Source organism: Hypomesus nipponensis, chromosome 13 (assembly GCF_054491055.1).
Source record: "Hypomesus nipponensis isolate SF chromosome 13, ASM5449105v1, whole genome shotgun sequence".
NCBI lineage: Eukaryota > Metazoa > Chordata > Actinopteri > Osmeriformes > Osmeridae > Hypomesus > Hypomesus nipponensis.
Window position 1 is genome coordinate 9,524,785 of NC_140373.1, and position 16,861 is coordinate 9,541,645.

General features: G+C 45.8%; 1 protein-coding gene across 1 annotated transcript; it reads right to left on the reverse strand.

Annotated features, from left to right (window-relative positions):
* Nucleotides 1–60: 60 nt before the first annotated feature.
* Nucleotides 61–16,822, reverse strand: vwa2 (von Willebrand factor A domain containing 2). Its single transcript, XM_084669792.1, has 14 exons — nt 16,688–16,822; nt 12,405–12,467; nt 9,541–9,615; nt 8,358–8,491; nt 7,989–8,098; nt 6,303–6,497; nt 5,576–5,709; nt 5,013–5,142; nt 4,529–4,584; nt 4,304–4,411; nt 3,141–3,722; nt 2,486–3,037; nt 1,963–2,085; nt 61–1,625 (listed from the first exon to the last, which is right to left on the reverse strand). Exons 2-14 carry the CDS (start codon nt 12,454–12,456, stop codon nt 1,471–1,473), a joined length of 2,406 nt encoding a protein of 801 aa, XP_084525918.1. The 5' UTR covers nt 12,457–12,467; nt 16,688–16,822; the 3' UTR covers nt 61–1,470.
* Between the last annotated feature and the right edge of the window lie 39 nt (nt 16,823–16,861).

Below are 16,861 nucleotides of genomic sequence, written 5' to 3' on the forward strand. Positions count from 1 at the left end.
AAATAACCACATTCAGCATTTTTGGACATAGCATTGTCACACATGGACACAGAATCTAATCTTTATATATTTAGCCCTCAACAACATTGACAAGTACAACCAATTACTATTAATAGTCAAACCTTCAAACAAATTCAAATTGAGGCACACTATTCTGCAAGTTGATCCTCTTAATTAATGGGATGGAAGGAAATTGGTTTGAGGATACAAGTGTTTCTGTACACTTCAGTGTCATGTTGGTGCTACTGTCAGCCGCCTGCCCTTCCTGTTGTTAGCTTGGTGATTTCTCTCACAAGGACCTCCTATCCAACCTCAGAGTCACTGCCCCCAAGTACATTCATGGGTTATTGCAGCACAGGTTGTGTCCATCCAGCTTTGGCCTGTTCAAATTGTGAAAAGATTTTTTTTGGGGGGGTGAAAACCCTTGGTGTTGTCAGTAATACTAGCTCAACAATCAATTTTGGTCTTATGAGTTTGTTGAAACAGTAGTTGCAAACAATAGTTTGTAATAGTCATACATGGACACTTGTATTTGGTCATGATATTGTTCTATCATAGAAGACAAAAATAAATAGTTTTTATTAAAATAACGTTATATCTTGTTCTTCCCAGAAAGAGATAGTCCAACAGAACAACAATTACACTTTTGTTATAAAATATTAGGTTATAGAAAATATGGCACTAGTTCGAACATGGTTAACATAGTAAGACAGTAAATGGAGCCAGAAATTAAGGACAAAACACGGTCCCTTTGGTAAGTGAATTGTGTTCACCAAAATGAAAATATAATATTAATAGTAATATTATTTGTAGTTGCTGTAAGATTTACTGTACAGCAATCTTGAACAAATGAACAAATATTAATTCAGATGTACTGTAGTGTGAAAAAACTAAAATATGTACAAAACCACTTCAAACATTGGAGCAATGATGGCTGTATAGTACGTTTCAGTAATGCCAACTCCTACGGGCTGCATGGGGACCTACTGTCTCTCATCAGAGATTCAACACAATAACAAGCACTGAACATGATATCATCCAAGTCCTTTTTCATAAAAACATCCCTTTACTCCTTTATGTATGTGCATGCCCTTAAAGGGGTCTGCAACAGAGTATGTGTGCTGTATGCACACAGTGTCTGTTCATTCTGTTGTGTGAGTGTGCTTTTATGTGTGTGTGCGTGTGTGTGTTTATGTGTGTGTGTGTTTATGAGTGTGTGTGTTTATGAATGTGTGTTTATGAGTGTGTGTGTTTATGTGTGTGTGCGTGTGTGTGTTTATGTGTGTGTGTGTGTTTATGAGTGTGTGTTTATGAGTGTGTGTGTTTATGAGTGTGTGTGTTTGTGAGTGTGTGTGTGTGTGTGTGTATGTGTGTTTGTGTGTGTTTGTGTGTTTGTGAGCGTGTGTGTATGTGTGTGTATGTGTGTTTGTGTGTGTTTGTGTGTTTGTGAGCGTGTGTGTGTATGTGTGTTTATGTGTGTGTGGAGGAGGCTGCCCTGGCTGTGTGTCTCCTGCGGTGCAGTTTGTAGTGGTGCAGCAGTGCTTCATGGTTCTTCTTCTGCCTGCTCTTCCTCCTGAGGCCTGCAGGTCTGGGGAAGTCTCCTCTGGAGGACGGCCGGCTACTTCCTGAGATTCAAAACAGGAACATTGAATAGATCGTATTAACCAAGTACTGTGTAGGCTCAAAACAAAACTTTCAACAGTAATAACTTTAGGCTGCGACGAGCAGCTCTATAGCTCAATCTGTCAGTCGATCGGTCGGAGCTATTGAGAATTTGCGCTTGTTGATACGTAGTGTACAGTTTGAGGAACAGCAAGTTTCAGGTCCAACCTATGTTGCTATGTGTTCCATCTCACTCTAATTTCACCTTTTGTGTACAATAGGTCATAGGGACTGTTACATATACATGTCAGATGCACTCCTGGAGAGTAGAGTGAAATGGAGTGCTCATTGGGTACTGACGTGTCTCGCAGTGGGGCCCCTCGAAGCCTTCGCACTGGCATCGGAAGCTCCCTCCAGACAAGATGCAGACCCCGTCGTTCATACAGGGGCTGGGCCTGCACAAGTCCACTGGCTTCTTCACATCTGATTGGAGAATGAAGCACAGGCATCGATAGCTTCAAACCATCTTCTAAATGCAGACCATCCATCTTATTGGTGCTTGTAGCTCAGAAGACGATGCGTGTAATGTTCCACTGTACATATCATGCATTATTATACAATTATATATACAGTAACTGAACTGAATATATTACAATGGATTGGCACTGGAATGAGGAAAAAATAACCATGGAAGCCAAAGAAAAACTATTTCTAGTCTTCAATGAGACAATGTTTATCATAGAATGTGTTTATGCTCTGACTGACATCATATTATAATCCCCAATCAACATGTAAGAGAATTCATGAAGAAGAAAGAGAATGTCGAGGCATAAACACATGAAGATGAGCCCATGTGGCTAAGTCAGGGACGCTGCAACAGTACCTGAACACACCATCTGCACCAGCACATCCTCAAAGTACTTCAGTTCCTCGTAGGACGTCACGGTGACCATGTGGTCCTCTTTCCCGGCGATGCGCAGCAGCCTGTCTCGCTGCACGTCCCCGATCCCGATCACAAACACCGACACGCCGTTCTCCCGGAGCTTCAGGGCAGGAACCGCCGCGTCGTCCCCCCCCGACCCGTCCGTCACCACCACCACCGCTTTGTTGACCCCCGGCCGCGCCCCTTTGCCCACTGTCAGCACGTTAGAGTGGATGTGCAGCAGGGCGGAGCCCGTGGAGGCGGAGCCACCCAGGTAGTTGGCGGCGGCGGCGGCCTTGAGCACGGCGGAGCCGGTGTCGTGGGTGTCCAGGTCGAAGGTGGTGACGGGGCGGCGGCCGTACACCACCAGCGCCACCTGGGCCACGTCTCGGTTGATGTCGAACTGGACACTGAGGCTGCGCACAAAGTCTCGGAGCGTGGCAAAGTTGTCACGGCCCACGCCTCCCGAGCCGTCCAGAGCAAAGACCAGGTCCACGGCTTGGCCCAGACACCCTGAGGGAGGGAGTTACAAACAACTGTCATTAACAGAACTGTTTCCTGCTTCTGGGCCTCTTTCATTTACAAAACATCAACGCATTCAAAAACAAAGAAGTACCTTGACTGTCCACGCTGCAGATCTTGGCTTTCAGCTCCGGGATTTTGGCATTGAACCTATCAGGGGAGGAGTAGGTGACAGTCCGTTGAGGATTCCCTGTGATATTGTTGAGCTGTTCCTTTAAGGGGTCAGGCCCCACCCCTATGAGGAAGATCTCCCGGTCCCTGGCGTATTTTGAGGGCTCCACCACCTCGTCGACGGCTGGCGTGGCCGTCAGCAGCACCACAACTCGAGGGAGGTCGTCGGTCACGTCAGCAAACACCGGGGCGCTATGGAAACCGTGGCGTGTCACGTAGCGGAGCGCCTGACCCGTTTTCGTTTCCCCTCCGACGGGTTGGAGCCCCTCCACTGCTTTGAGGAGACCCCTTACATCCCCTTTAAACTTGCCCACCGGAGCGTCCACACGCGTCTCACCACCAAACACGGCCAGGCCCACTAACGTGGGGGTGTCGTGACCCATCACGGCCTGTAGGAAGCGTTTGAGGAAGGATTTGAGGCGCAGGAACCCCTCTAAGGTGAGAGTGGTAGAGCCCTCTATGAGGAAGAGTAGGTCCACAGAGCAGTCCAACATCAGCTTCGGGGCTTGGGGAGGGGGAGGGGGAGAGGGTAGGGTCAGAGTTTGTGGACTCATTCACAGACACTGTATACAGCATTTTCAGGTTTTCACAAAAGTCTTACTCTTCCATCATTCAGCACTATATCCTTGATAGAGATCTTGGCTGAAACCAGGGTGAGGGCAGAACAGGAGTGTTTTAATAATATAGCTCATTCAACAAAAATACCATAGGGGCTCATGCATCTATTCTAGGGTCAGGGGTCAGATCTGTGTTGTCACAAAGCAGTGCTGACAGCCACAAAGTAGGAATGCAGGAAGAATGTTTTCCCCTTTCTGGACTACCTCTCCTGTCTTTCTCTTCCTTGTTCGGAATAAGAATCGTATCTCACATCATCTCAAAGTAAGCCATGAATAGTTTAGGCTCAAGTCAGATACTCTATCCAGCCATGACAAAGCATGGAAACAAAGCATTGAAATATCTGTTAGTTGATCGTGACTGGTAAAAGTAAGTCTACCCTTAATGTGGTCAACACTATGTGGACCCCACAGTTGACAGAGTTAATGAGAGACTCTGTGTCTCTGTGTCTTGTTGACCACCTCCACTCACCACACTGGGGGTGCCCTCCATAGCCAGGCAGACAGACACAGCGGAACGCCTCTGGCCCCTCAGAAACACACGTGCCCCCGTTCAGACAGGGCTGGGAGTCACAGGGTTCTGGGACACAACACAACCAGGGTTTGTATACATGTTGGATGGGAGTTTGAGGTATGGGGTAATGTGTGGTGTGGGTGCATGCGTGTGTGTGTGTGTACTGTGTTTTTAGGGTCTTACCTGGACAAATAGTTCGGTGACAGACTGTCTGGTGGCTCTTGTAAACCTTATTCCACCTGCAACATGAAGTAGCTTCTGTTATGGAAAATCCCCATAAACTGACACACTGTAGAATTATCTTCTTTGTTCAGTAACATATGCATCTAAATGACAGCTGTTTCCTTCTGAATGCAAAGACGTAGTTACCAACACACAAGGGGATGATATAGATATTTTCAGGCTGAAATAACAAGGTATGAGAAGAAACAATTATAGAAGTGTCACAGTTTTCTGAAAGGACATCACTACATAAAACACCATACAAGTGCAGAGATACTCTACAAGCCCTCTACAAGGGGATGTCCCATTGAGGACAAGTCGTTCTGTCCTCCTACTTGCCTCAAGGGGAATGTCCCTGTACTTACTGTAAGTCGTTTTGGATAAGAGAGTCTGCTAAATTACTAAATGTAAATGTAAGTAGGGTGTGTTGTCTGTGTGTGCTAACCTGTAAAAGGGACAGAGGGAGGTGTATGGGGAGTATCCTTTCGAGCCTTTCCAGCACATGAAGTTGCCCTGGAGTTCCTTCACTGTCTCCAGAGTTTTCCTCTCGCAGGGCAGCGTCTCCATCTGACAGCCTGAAGAGAGGGAGGGGAAGGGACCAGGGGGCCAATTACGGGGGGGTTTGGACGACCCCAAAAGATGTCAAAACAGCAGGTCGGGGGGGTCGATACACGCCCTGGAGAAGTTGACCCCCCGATTGTCATTGTATAATTCGTATTAACAACGATCCAAACAATGCTGCTTGAAAATGTCTCGCTTGATAACATGAGGGAAAGTTGAAAAAATTGTGAAATTGCTCAGATTAGACTGTTGGGTTACTTCTGTGGGTTAGGCCTCTGTTAGGTACCTGTGGCTTTTTACTAGGTTAGGTGGGTTGGGGCTATGGTAGGTACCTGTGGGTTAGGCCTAGGTTAGATGGGTTGGGGCTATGGTAGGTGGGTTAGGGCTGTGTGAGGTGGGACAGGGCTGTTCGCTACCTGTGGTTTAGGGCCAAAGTAGGGTAGCTACCTGGGGGTACAGCAGTGCAGACTGAGGAGGTGGTGAGCGTGGTGTACAGGCCGTTGACCGCGTCTTGGACATGCTCTGCGAAGAACACATGACTCTCCACGGGCTCGCTGGCCAGGGCGTGGAGCTCCTCCCACCTGAGAGAGGGATAGAGGGAGGCAGGAGAGAAAAAAAGAGAGCCAGCACATAACATTAACCACTGAAAACTGTGACGTAAGGGGTCTGTTCTGCCTAAAGAGAGTGAGAAAGAGAGACATTGAAAGTGAGCGTTTGACATTGAAAGAGCGTGTGAAAGAGCACGCCACAAAAAGGCTTCAGTGAACACTTCTGTTGGAGAACACTGAAGGAGAGAGATGGTTCCCCAGTTTGAGTCCCTGTTGTAACCATGGCGCTAACGGTGCCAACCGACACCCCAGGGTAAGAGGCAGGCAGACAGAGAGACAAGGGGATAGGAAGAGAAAAGGAAAACAACATTTGTGGGTGTGTGTGTGGGTGTGTGTGTGTGTGTGGTTGTGTTATGCTTGGGCAGATCTTGAAGCAGAGGAAATGTCAACTCCATTCTTTACTAAGCCTCCTAAGCAGGGGGATCACTAATGAAGATTTTTCTCTCTTTTCCTGCTTGGACCCCGCCCTATATTCAACTCCACACATACCCTGCAGATACACACAATTAACAAACCACTAACGCCCCCCTTCCAGATCACGCACACAAACAGACGCACAGCCCTACCTGGGGTAGCGGAGTCCCACAGCAAACAGGGTGACGCCCATCTGCTTGAGCTCCGTAGCGGCCTTCAGCACGGCACCCTGGGACTTCCCGTCGGACAGGAGGATGACGATCCTGGGAACGGTGGTGTTCCGCCCGCCCGGGAATCCCTTTTTCAGGATGTACTTCAGAGCCAGACCTGTCTGGGTGCTGCCCCCTCTGGCAGGGAGGGGAGGGGAGGAGCAGAGAAAACAAGGGAGGGAGAGGATAGCGAGAGAAGGTGGAGGAGGTAAGGGAAAGGAGGAGTAGAAGGGGGGATGGAGGAAGAGGGATAAGGGGTTGAGCGGGTGGGTGGAGGAGAGGTGAAAGGGGAACAAAAGTTGGCATGGGGAAGGAGAGGTATAGTGAGGGAGGGAGGAGGGGTTGAACAATGTGGTGCGAGAGTAATAAGGTGGGGGGGAGATAAACGAGGGAGAGATGGGAGGAAGGAGTGTGAGAGGAGAGGAGGGGAAAAAGGTGGTTCAGAGCGGAGGAGGAAGAAGGGGGGTAAAGAGAGGGACAGAAGGTGGAGGAAGGGGAAAAAGAGAGAATTAAAGACAGTGAGTCTATGGGTGGTTTCAGTATTTGGTTTCATGTCTGCGTACTTTCACAGTGTTTACAGGGTGGAAGATGGTAATTGCTGGGAGAAGCCTGACAGGAACGTGAGCGTTGGAAATGAGATCGTTGTGGCCTCGTTGTTGACCTCTCTCATACACAAACAATGAATTGTCTAGGCATCCAAGCCGGCGTAGACTATACATACTGTAACTTACAAAAGACTGGGATCCACTGTGAGGGGCACTCACTACAATAGCAATACACAAGAAGGCCTACTCTACACATAGGAATGTACACATACGTAGTAGACCCACACACACACACTTTGTTCAAGTGTACCAGTTTATCCAATTTCCAAGCAGGATTATCTACTCTTAATCTGAATTTAATTTGCTTCTAGTACCAGAGACCCCTTCCCTATATCCTTGCCAAACTTCAAATTGTGTGTGTGTGTGTGTGATTAATATGTGTGCATCCCAAAGCCTTATGTGGTATACTCACATCTATAGAGGGTCATCTCTGGGGTCGAAAATGTTTAGGGAAAGAGGGACATATTGTATCAACAGTGTCTTTGTCTCTCGTTACCTCAGTGGGTGTCGCTCTACATTTCTGCCAATCACTCCACAATAGTACGAGGCCACTGATTTGTCTAAAATTGGTGAAGCACAACAGCAGGGAGATTCACATGGCATCACTGAAGCACGTACGAAACACTTGGAGGCATGTCAGACGGAGCTTAGAGAGGCTCACAGAGCAGTTGGGCACGACTGACGTGAGATATTTCCACAGCAGTCGTGTGAAATCATCCTTTCACCCCCTCCCCCCTTTCTGGGAAATGGTACGTCCGGCTGGATTAGCAAGTTTTGGGCCCGCCGCCCAAGAATGAATTTGCAGGGGTGTAAATCAACAACTCAACTCCTGGTTCTGGATTAGGTACGTTATGTTTTTACTGAGCAACTGAGTCGATCATTCTTGAGGAATCGACTCGTTTTTTTGAGACTGACCATTCAATAATTGGTGGCTACTGACACTGCCAAAGACATTCAGCAATTTAAAGCAAAGCAAATCCTGTAGAAGAGGGCAGAACTGATAAGAGAGGAGCCTGTACTGTACTTGTAGGTGACTTTCTTCAAGCGTTTCCTCAGCTCTGCCTTGGTAGAGTAGGAGTCCAGAGAGATCTCCAGTCTAGGAGAGGAGCCAAACTGGATCAATCCCACTCGCACCTGAACAAAGAAGACCATAAAACTCATGTCTTTATGGGAATTTGAAAGATGAGATGTCCCTCTCGGGAAATGTATTGTGGGGGGGAAAGGGTTGCAAACGTTTCAACGATGATAATTCAAGAAGAATTGATGAAGACACTAATGCACCCATGTGAATTGGATTGCTGATGCCTGTACTCAAAGTGGCACAACAACATTGACTTGTGATTTGGACAAATACCACGAGTTCTCTTTGCACCCGTGTTTATGAGGCTCGTACCTTGTTGGGCCTGACGTCCAGAGCTTCTGTCAGTTTGAGAGCGTAGTGTTTGGATCTCTCAAAGCTGCCCTTCCCCACGCTGTAGGAACCGTCCATGAGGACAAGCACGTCCATGGGAGTAGAACACTTCATCACTACGTTACACACGGTGATGAAGGGAGAGTCAAATGCATGTCCGCACACTCAGACTACCACACACACTTGCACACATACAGGACAAAGGGTGTCAATTTTACGTTAGGTTAGCACAAACACACCGATGAACATGTAGTATACACACAGCCATTCACACACATACGAAAAAGAAGAGGTAAAAAAAAAAACATGGCTTTCTTCTCATCAAACTAACAGGACCGCACACACACATTCAGCTGCAATCAAATGGTGGCTGGATGCCAAGCAGTTGCATTCCTGGCTGAGCATCTTGTTATTCAATAAGTTGATTTGTGAGCTACTCTTGTTAACTTGCAATAAGTCTCACTGTGAATGAATGAATAACAAACTCACAAGATACACAATGATACACAATGTCACATAGCAGTCATCTTCCTCTCTCTCTCTCTCTCTCTCTCTCTCTCTCTCTCTCTCTCTCTCTCTCTCTCTCTCTCTCTCTCTCTCTCTCTCTCTCTCTCTCTCTCTCTCTCTCTCTCTCTCTCTCTCTCTCTCTCTCTCTCTCTCTCTCTCTCTCTCTCTCTCTCTCTCTCTCTCTCTCTCTCTCTCTCTCTCTCTCTCTCTCTCTCTCTCTCTCTCTCTCTCTCTCTCTCTCTCTCTCTCTCTCTCTCTCTCTCTCTCTCTCTCTCTCTCTCTCTCTCTCTCACACACACACACAAAGTTGAGCGTGTTTGTACCGGCTAGCAGTGTAAATGATGAGTGGTGTAGCTGTCATGTCAGAACACGCCCTCGGCCGTAAAGGGAGCGATTAGAGCTGGAGACGGCCTGCTGTCGTCTGTCAGACAGCACAGAAACATGTTGCTGCTCTCCCAACCAGCCCGGTCACACACACACTCACACACTCACGCACACACACAACCTTTGTATCACATACGCAGACAGGTATCACACACACACACACAACTAACTCTTCCCCATGGCAAGCGTTACATCACCACATCGACCGTGCAGCCTGTTGAAAACACGGTCGAGAGAAGGACCAAGGACACCCTCAGGTCCACATGCTACTCACTGTCTCCTGCAGTGTGGATCTTACTGATGGTCTCACGGTTGGCTTGGATCTCCTGCACAGAGCGCACAGGGTTAACTGTGGGGAAGAGAATAGCAACAACTTCAGAAGGAGTCACTTAAGATAATGGTGAGTGACAGAACAGAAGTCAAAACGAAACATCTGAAACCCTTTTCGTTTCGGTAACAGACCGGACAACCGGTCAGAAAGGTGGAGCCTGATAATCAGTTGGTTAAGTCAGGACGTTTAGGAACACGAGCTGGGAGGCATTAGACCATCCTATTGTCATGTCATGTCAGTGACATGGGTATGCGGATAAAGGGATAAGAAGTTTGAACAACTGTAGGGCTGGGATGTGACTCCTACAGCATAATGATAGAGAACAAACTCAAAACGACAACCTCTTATTAGCACGTGTCCACGGAGTGTGTTTACCCCTCCTGTGCTACACACACACACTCAAGAACCCCCCCTTCCTTTCCTCCCTCCCACACACACACGCACACACACACACACACACACTGACACACACACACTTCCCTAGGGCCAAGGGGGGCCCTAACCCCCATGGTCTCTAAATGTTAGTTGTCTACCATTTTGAACTCTTTAAAAAGGGACGTAATTTAGAGGGATTGGCATTCCAACCACGCCCCCTGGGCCTTGTGAATGAACGGCAACGTAGCTGTCCTCAAAGTGAATCCTACTAGCTGCTTGATTGAACAACCATCCTCTCCCCCTTTCACAATAACCCATCAAGTTGGAAGACAGAATGACAGCAGCGTGGAGAGATGAAATCCTTTTATCACAGTAGCTTAATGGGCACCATTGCGTTTCTCTGTGTGGTTTGGAAGGGGGGCATGTAATCTTGGATGAAAAAACATTGAGGAATGAGTAGGCCTTCCCATATCACCATGGTGACCACCGAGTGACAGGCAAATATCTAGCGAGTCTGGGGAAATGCTGATGGTTCAGTGGTGCGCAAAAAGCTTAGGTGCTTTCAGTGTCTTTCCTTCACTAGACCAATTTAAAGGGACAATACAAAGAGTTTGTGATGCTATAGAAACGTGTACACGGAACAAACATGAACGTATGCTAACTAAAAACCTGCTACTGCACGAGAGCCAGTAGACATGTCTCCTGCTCAGCTCTTCATAAATACCCAACCCCACATGTGTCATATTACAGGGGATATAATAACTAAGGAAACACTAGTGTTGACCACAATACTACACCTCATTGCCATTATACTGAGCTAGATTCTGTGTTGTTATACTGTAGTAGTTAGTGCACCAGCACACACACAGACAAACAACTCAAAGCCACGCAAAATGTTAACCACTACCTCTACCACTGAGGCCTGTTTACGTCGGATAAACACTAGAAACAGTTTTCAAATGTTCAGTCACTGGTCAGTCACACTGCCGCATCACTTCTGCATGTCTTCTTTCCCGCTACAGTAGGCTACATCAACACCTCTTCTCCTGTCCAGGTGCCTCGTGAAGACAAAAAATGACTTTTCCAACACTCATCTTGCAAAAAAAAGCTGCTTAGCTGTGGCTCACGACCAGCTCCAAGTCATGTTCACTTCCTTTGTGATGTGATTTGGCCATGGAACAGACAATCAATGCTGAGGGTAACAGGGGGTATTATTTTAGTGATTCACGACAGCCCTTAAGAGACAGCTGGATACAGAGTACAACTTTGACATTTGGTTTAAATCTCATCGCATTACTTCATCTTTGAAATCCTTAGACTCAACCTTGATGGGCCATAACATCAGATAACACCATTTAATTTCATGTTAGGGGTAGTCTTCCACACGTTCCAATATGACTACATTAACTGTGTCAAACACACTTCCAACATTGACTTTGATCTTCAAAGTGACAGTGACCTCTAACTTGAATGAGCCACGATGCTTCACATGACCCCACAGGGCCCCCGACCTGTGGAACCTTAAGGCTGGTGTAGGCAGTTTTATTGTGTACATCGAAAGGCCCTTTCTGCACACGGTCATTCTTCTCACCTCAAACCCCCTCACAGATTTACAACACATGTATAATGTGTGTAAAAGAAAGCTTTGTGGGGGTGAGGAGGAGCCTAACTGACAGGACGACCCGTGTCAGTGAGAGAGGAAGGCCAAGGGGCTTCTGGGAAGGTTCCCAGGAATCTCCCAGGAAAACTATGATTAGGTGCTATCTTTCCGTGGAGCTGGTTGCATGGAGCTGGGATTATATGGATCCTGAGGGTCCTCAAACACTGGAACATGTTATTTGTCTTGTCAGCAAGGGAGGGAAAAGGGGAGCAGTCTAAGCCATGCACCAGTCTGGTTTTTGAAGTTCAAAGTGTTGTAATGGCCAACAGTAAATACTGTTGGCAGACGCTAAAGCAGTTATTTTAGAAAACACCTCAACTGGTATATTGGTCCTAGCAATAACGCCTCTTCCTCAGGGCGAATGTTCACAGCCCAAGTGCATTCTGTGGATAAGCTATAAAAGTAAGACACATCTCAGCTGTCTGGCAAGAAGCGATAAAATCTGACAGACAAGGGGCAATGAAATTCACAACTGTTCGAAAGGGGTACAAAAAACGTGGCTTTTGCTTGTAAAACATGTCATGCAATCCTCACTGAACTGTAAAATAGTACTCCACTTGTTTCCAGATATTACCGGTACATTCACGCTTAACAATGTGCACCATTTACAAGTTCCTCGTTACCCTTTCCTGTGGACTTCCTTTTGAGTTGGCTTTTCTCAAGGTATTTTTCTTCCATGTATTTCTCTCAAAACCTCTTTTTAAACATGACCATTCTTTCATAATGTTCCTGTAACATCTGCTTCTCCGGTGGTCTTTCAGGGTGAACCTACCTTGAATGAGCAGCAGAGCAAGGAGACAGGAGAGCTGGCTGGTACGATGCATGTTGGGGAAACCTGGAAGGAAATACTCAAGTTTAGAGGAAACAGCATCTCACCCTTCAGCCGTCCGAGTGGAGAGAGAGAGAGAGAGAGAGAGAGAGAGAGAGAGAGAGAGAGAGAGAGAGAGAGAGAGCGAGAGAAAGAGAGAAAGCGCGTGAGAGAGAGAGTGAAGGAGAGCCAGACAGGTAGACACAGAGACATTCTTTTAGTGTGTGTTTGTGAAAGACTTTCAGCGTAATTTACCACTGGAGGGAGAGAGTGGGAGTGAGGTAAAGACAGAGAACACAAAGGAGAATTTAACCGACAAGAATAGGACAGCACAGCTGTGCTCTATTCTAGGTAACAGAGGGGCACCGAAATATTTTAACGAGGGTGCTACTGTTAAAGGTAAAAGCGCAGGTCAGGGCTATTCTAAAAACGAGCACACAACGCGAGGCCTGGAGTACCAGGCTAAAGAGTTCCACATGCATTGCTAATATACACTGAAGTGAGCACAGGTGGACATCGCTGTGAAGAATCTGTTCCATTTAGAATATCATGGAAACCAAAGATGAAAATAAAAAGTGACCTATGAAGCCAACATTGTTTCAGGCATCAGGAAGTGTTTTCATAGTCATGAAGTAATGTGTATTCTAATATCTAATCTCATGGCATGGGCAGTGTGTACAGCATGATGTAGTGGCATCATAGCACTTGTACTGTATGAAGGGCTTGAACTGCGTGTTGAAATCCCACAGTTCACTAGCTCTGAGGAATTAGGAGTGACCACTGCATGCCACTAAGTCATTTGAACTTTCATGATATTGCAACTAGACTAATCATTTACTTGGCTGTGTGTGTGTGTGTGTGCGCGCGCGCACATTTGAGGAGGTAATGGGAATAATTAAATGAAAGGAGGAAGTCTACCCTGTGCCTGCCGGAGAAGGAGTCAATCTCAAAGAGAGCTGTCCAATGGCAGACCATTACAAACCTGTCTGTGTCAATTAAAAAAAGATTGATGACAAAGTACTTTGCCCCAAACAGGTCACATTTAATGCAACAGTACATACCTGTGCTACATAGCCTTAGTTAAAAGCACAGAGTAAAGGTCTGCAGTTAGAGAAGGAGCCAAGACCATTAACTTACAACACAATTGGAATCAGATGGGTTGTAATTGTAATCAGCTGACTGAATTGGTCACAATGCAGTTGGAGCACAAACGGTCACCTGTCCAGTAGAGTTGATGTTACCTAGAGAACAGAAGGAAGTTCCTCCACTCTCTGACCCCTCGCCTATTCACAAGGAAAAAGCCAAAGGTGAAACTTTCAAGGCCTGAACAACAGGATGAAATGAAAAGATGTTGACAAGTGACTCTGCAACCCTTCTGCAGCATAGAGACAGGGGAGCAATGAGTGAGGTTGAGTGACTGCCTCATACAGTTTCCAGCCCAATGAACTCCATGCTCCCACTGTTTCTCAAAATTGGTCTCAGACCTGCAATAGATAGGCCAGGCAGGCGTGACATATCTCAAACTCTTAATTACAAACAACCTCTACTACATCCAGGTTCCCCAACAATAATAACAACCTCAGTCAAACACCCGAGCAAGAAAGCAGAGCTATTTACATACATACACACATAACCAAACACAAAGTGGGCATGCATTCTTACAGATGAGAATGCCCACAAGTCACTTCCACTGGTCTGTGTGACCATACTTTGTCAACAAAGACACATAGACACTACATTATCTTTACGGTTAAACCACCATATCGACTTCCCTCCATTTGTTGAGTCTGCGGGGTTAACAAAGGATGATTACAGTATTTCTGACAGTCTGCCTCAAAGCTGTTGGCGTGCCAACAGATAAAGAGATAAAATCTCACCTGCTCTTGATGTAAGCATCTGTGTGTGTATGTCTGTGTGTGTGCATGGCACAGTGCACTTACTGAAATATGTCGAGGAAAAGTGTGTGTGTGTGTGTCTCCCTTCTCAGGTCTGCAGTGTGAAATCTTATTGGTTGGGTTCCAAGTGCCTTGTGGAGTTTGCCAGTGGTGAGCTTATACATCTGAGGATTTGCGGTGCGATTCCAAAGATGACACACTGAGCCATAAAACCTCTCTCAGACTCAAAGCCTGCAGATATCTGAGGAACAGTCATATCCTATCGAGGATTGAATGGCAAATGTCAGGAAGTGTATGTGTGTGTGTGTGTGTGTGTGTGTGTTGGGTGTGTCTATGCCTTGAGAAGAGAATGTGAGGCCGATTTGAGTCGGGGAGAGAGCGCTCCTAAAGAGCAGCCTCTTTGTCTGTGATAGCCATCTAAGGACCCGACACAGGAGTGCCTCTGTTGGAGCCCGTTCAGAAAGCGGCCCAAGAAGCCCAGCGAGATAACCATCAGTGGCCTGCTGCTCCCTTTGTGTGCTCACCGGGGCATCTCAAGGACTGGAGATTTCATTAAGGAGTGAGGGGGCTTAGGCTTAGATACACACAAGCATGCACTCGTGCATACCCACTTACACACATTCATGATCATGATCAAGTAGTTCACAGACAAAATCATACTGACACATTTGATACTTTACACACACACACACACACGTACGCACAAGCACACACCTTACTTCTCTGGCATCCTCTTCTAACACATTCCGTAGGACTCTTCACCCAACCTAACCTCCTTTCTCTCCTCGCTCTCTCTCTCCCCCTCTGTCACTCTAATGGAGTCACATTCCAGTATTATCTGAGATTTCTTCTCATGTCCCTTAAGAAATGTAAACATAAATATGCTGAACTTCCACAGTAATTAACAAGTACAAAGTTTGTTATAAAGCAGATTGTCAGGTTGTGCTGCACATAATTGCTTCTCTTTCATCTGAAACTTCCCCCAGTCCACCTGTTTGAGGGAAACTGTATTGAACTGTATTTAAAGTCAAATTAAAGGCTACTGCTTTTGGTATATACAAAACTATAACTGTTAATCTAATGAGAGAAAACTAGTTCAACGGAACAATATTGTTTCCATTTGTATTAGCCAGGCTGATGTGGAAAACCAGAACCGGACGTGATACGTTCTTCTCCACACCAGAGAGCACGATGTGTAAACTGTAAAATGTACGAATACAAACTCACACCAAGAGCAGAAACGGTTCATTTACGTGCCTTCTGTTTCTGAAAGTCAGAAAACTGCATCCACACCACATAATTAGAAAGGAGGGCTCTTGTACTCACTTCATACAAATACTAGGAATTTAAACTAGAATGTAAACACATGCTATTTACAAAACCACACCTGCACACAATTTTACAAATCATAATCGCTATAGGTTTTCCAACCATCCTACCATATCAACATTCCCCACTAAGTCGATATTCAGAAAGATCTCAAACTAATTTGATTGGGTTCTTTGTAATCCAGATTGGGCTGTTATATGAGCAATGACAGACAGACACACTGACCTTATCCTAAACTTTAAGAAGTGTGCCGTACAACTACTGCTTAAAGCGCCTTACAGTAAGTCATTTTTTACATGTACAAGCATGTTTCTTGTGAAAGTGTGGAAAAAATGTAAAACATATTTGAGGAGCAGTGTCAGTAGACTGTAGAGTAGTATATTATACTGACAACTAGGCATACTTGATCATTCGTGTAATAAAGGGATAGTTACTTTGAAACATGGCCCTTAATCAATCTCAAAAGAACGCTGATCAAGTGTTTCAAGTCCCACTTACAGGCCCAGACAGAAACACTTACACACACTTCAAAGAGCTCTGCTCAGTGGCATGTCCTTAATGCTTTTAGGAAACAAACGTATGCTCACAAGTTGAGAGACAAAGATAGCCCATGTATTATGACTCCAAAATTGTTTTTGTCCTTGCAATCAGAAAGATTGTTTCATCTGGACATCATTGTCATTCTGAGTGATCACTTACAATAATAAGTCTTATGCGGCAGGATGTTTGTTTTTGTAAAACATTGCTCAAAGTTTCATTCCTTTAGAAATAATTGACCAAGATGGAGATAATGAAACAATACTGTGGCGTTGAATTTTTCTACACAAAAGAAATCACGACAGCTTAATTGATTATGGATAAGTTTGTACAGTAACTGTCAAATTATATTGCAATAGCTTTTTTTGTATACATACAGATCAGTGCGCGAGTCCATGCCTCGAGTCAATAAACTGTAAAAAACATTTTCAATTTCAACACTGCGATGTATTAAGATTAATGGAATGAATTGTGGCAAGTACATACCATGTAATATTCTGTTAAAATATTGGATGCACGAACCAAAACAGCTGATTGAGTTCGTTCCCACAGACGCGTCTTTTGGATAACAGATCCCCCAAACTCCGCAGCGCAACACTCACGCTCTGCCTTCAACTCTCACTTCCGCAGTGGGCAAACATCTGATTTCATTCGCTTCTG

Bases quoted from the DNA above. Each gene is read 5' to 3' on its own strand.
- vwa2 (XM_084669792.1), bottom strand. From the start codon at position 12,456: ATGCATCGTACCAGCCAGCTCTCCTGTCTCCTTGCTCTGCTGCTCATT. The intron at 4,585-5,012 runs GTTAGCACACAC...TTCATGTTGCAG, and splicing joins TCCCTCTGTCCCTTTTACAG to GTGGAATAAGGTTTACAAGA. The intron at 4,412-4,528 runs GTAAGACCCTAA...GTTGTGTCCCAG, and splicing joins TCACCGAACTATTTGTCCAG to AACCCTGTGACTCCCAGCCC.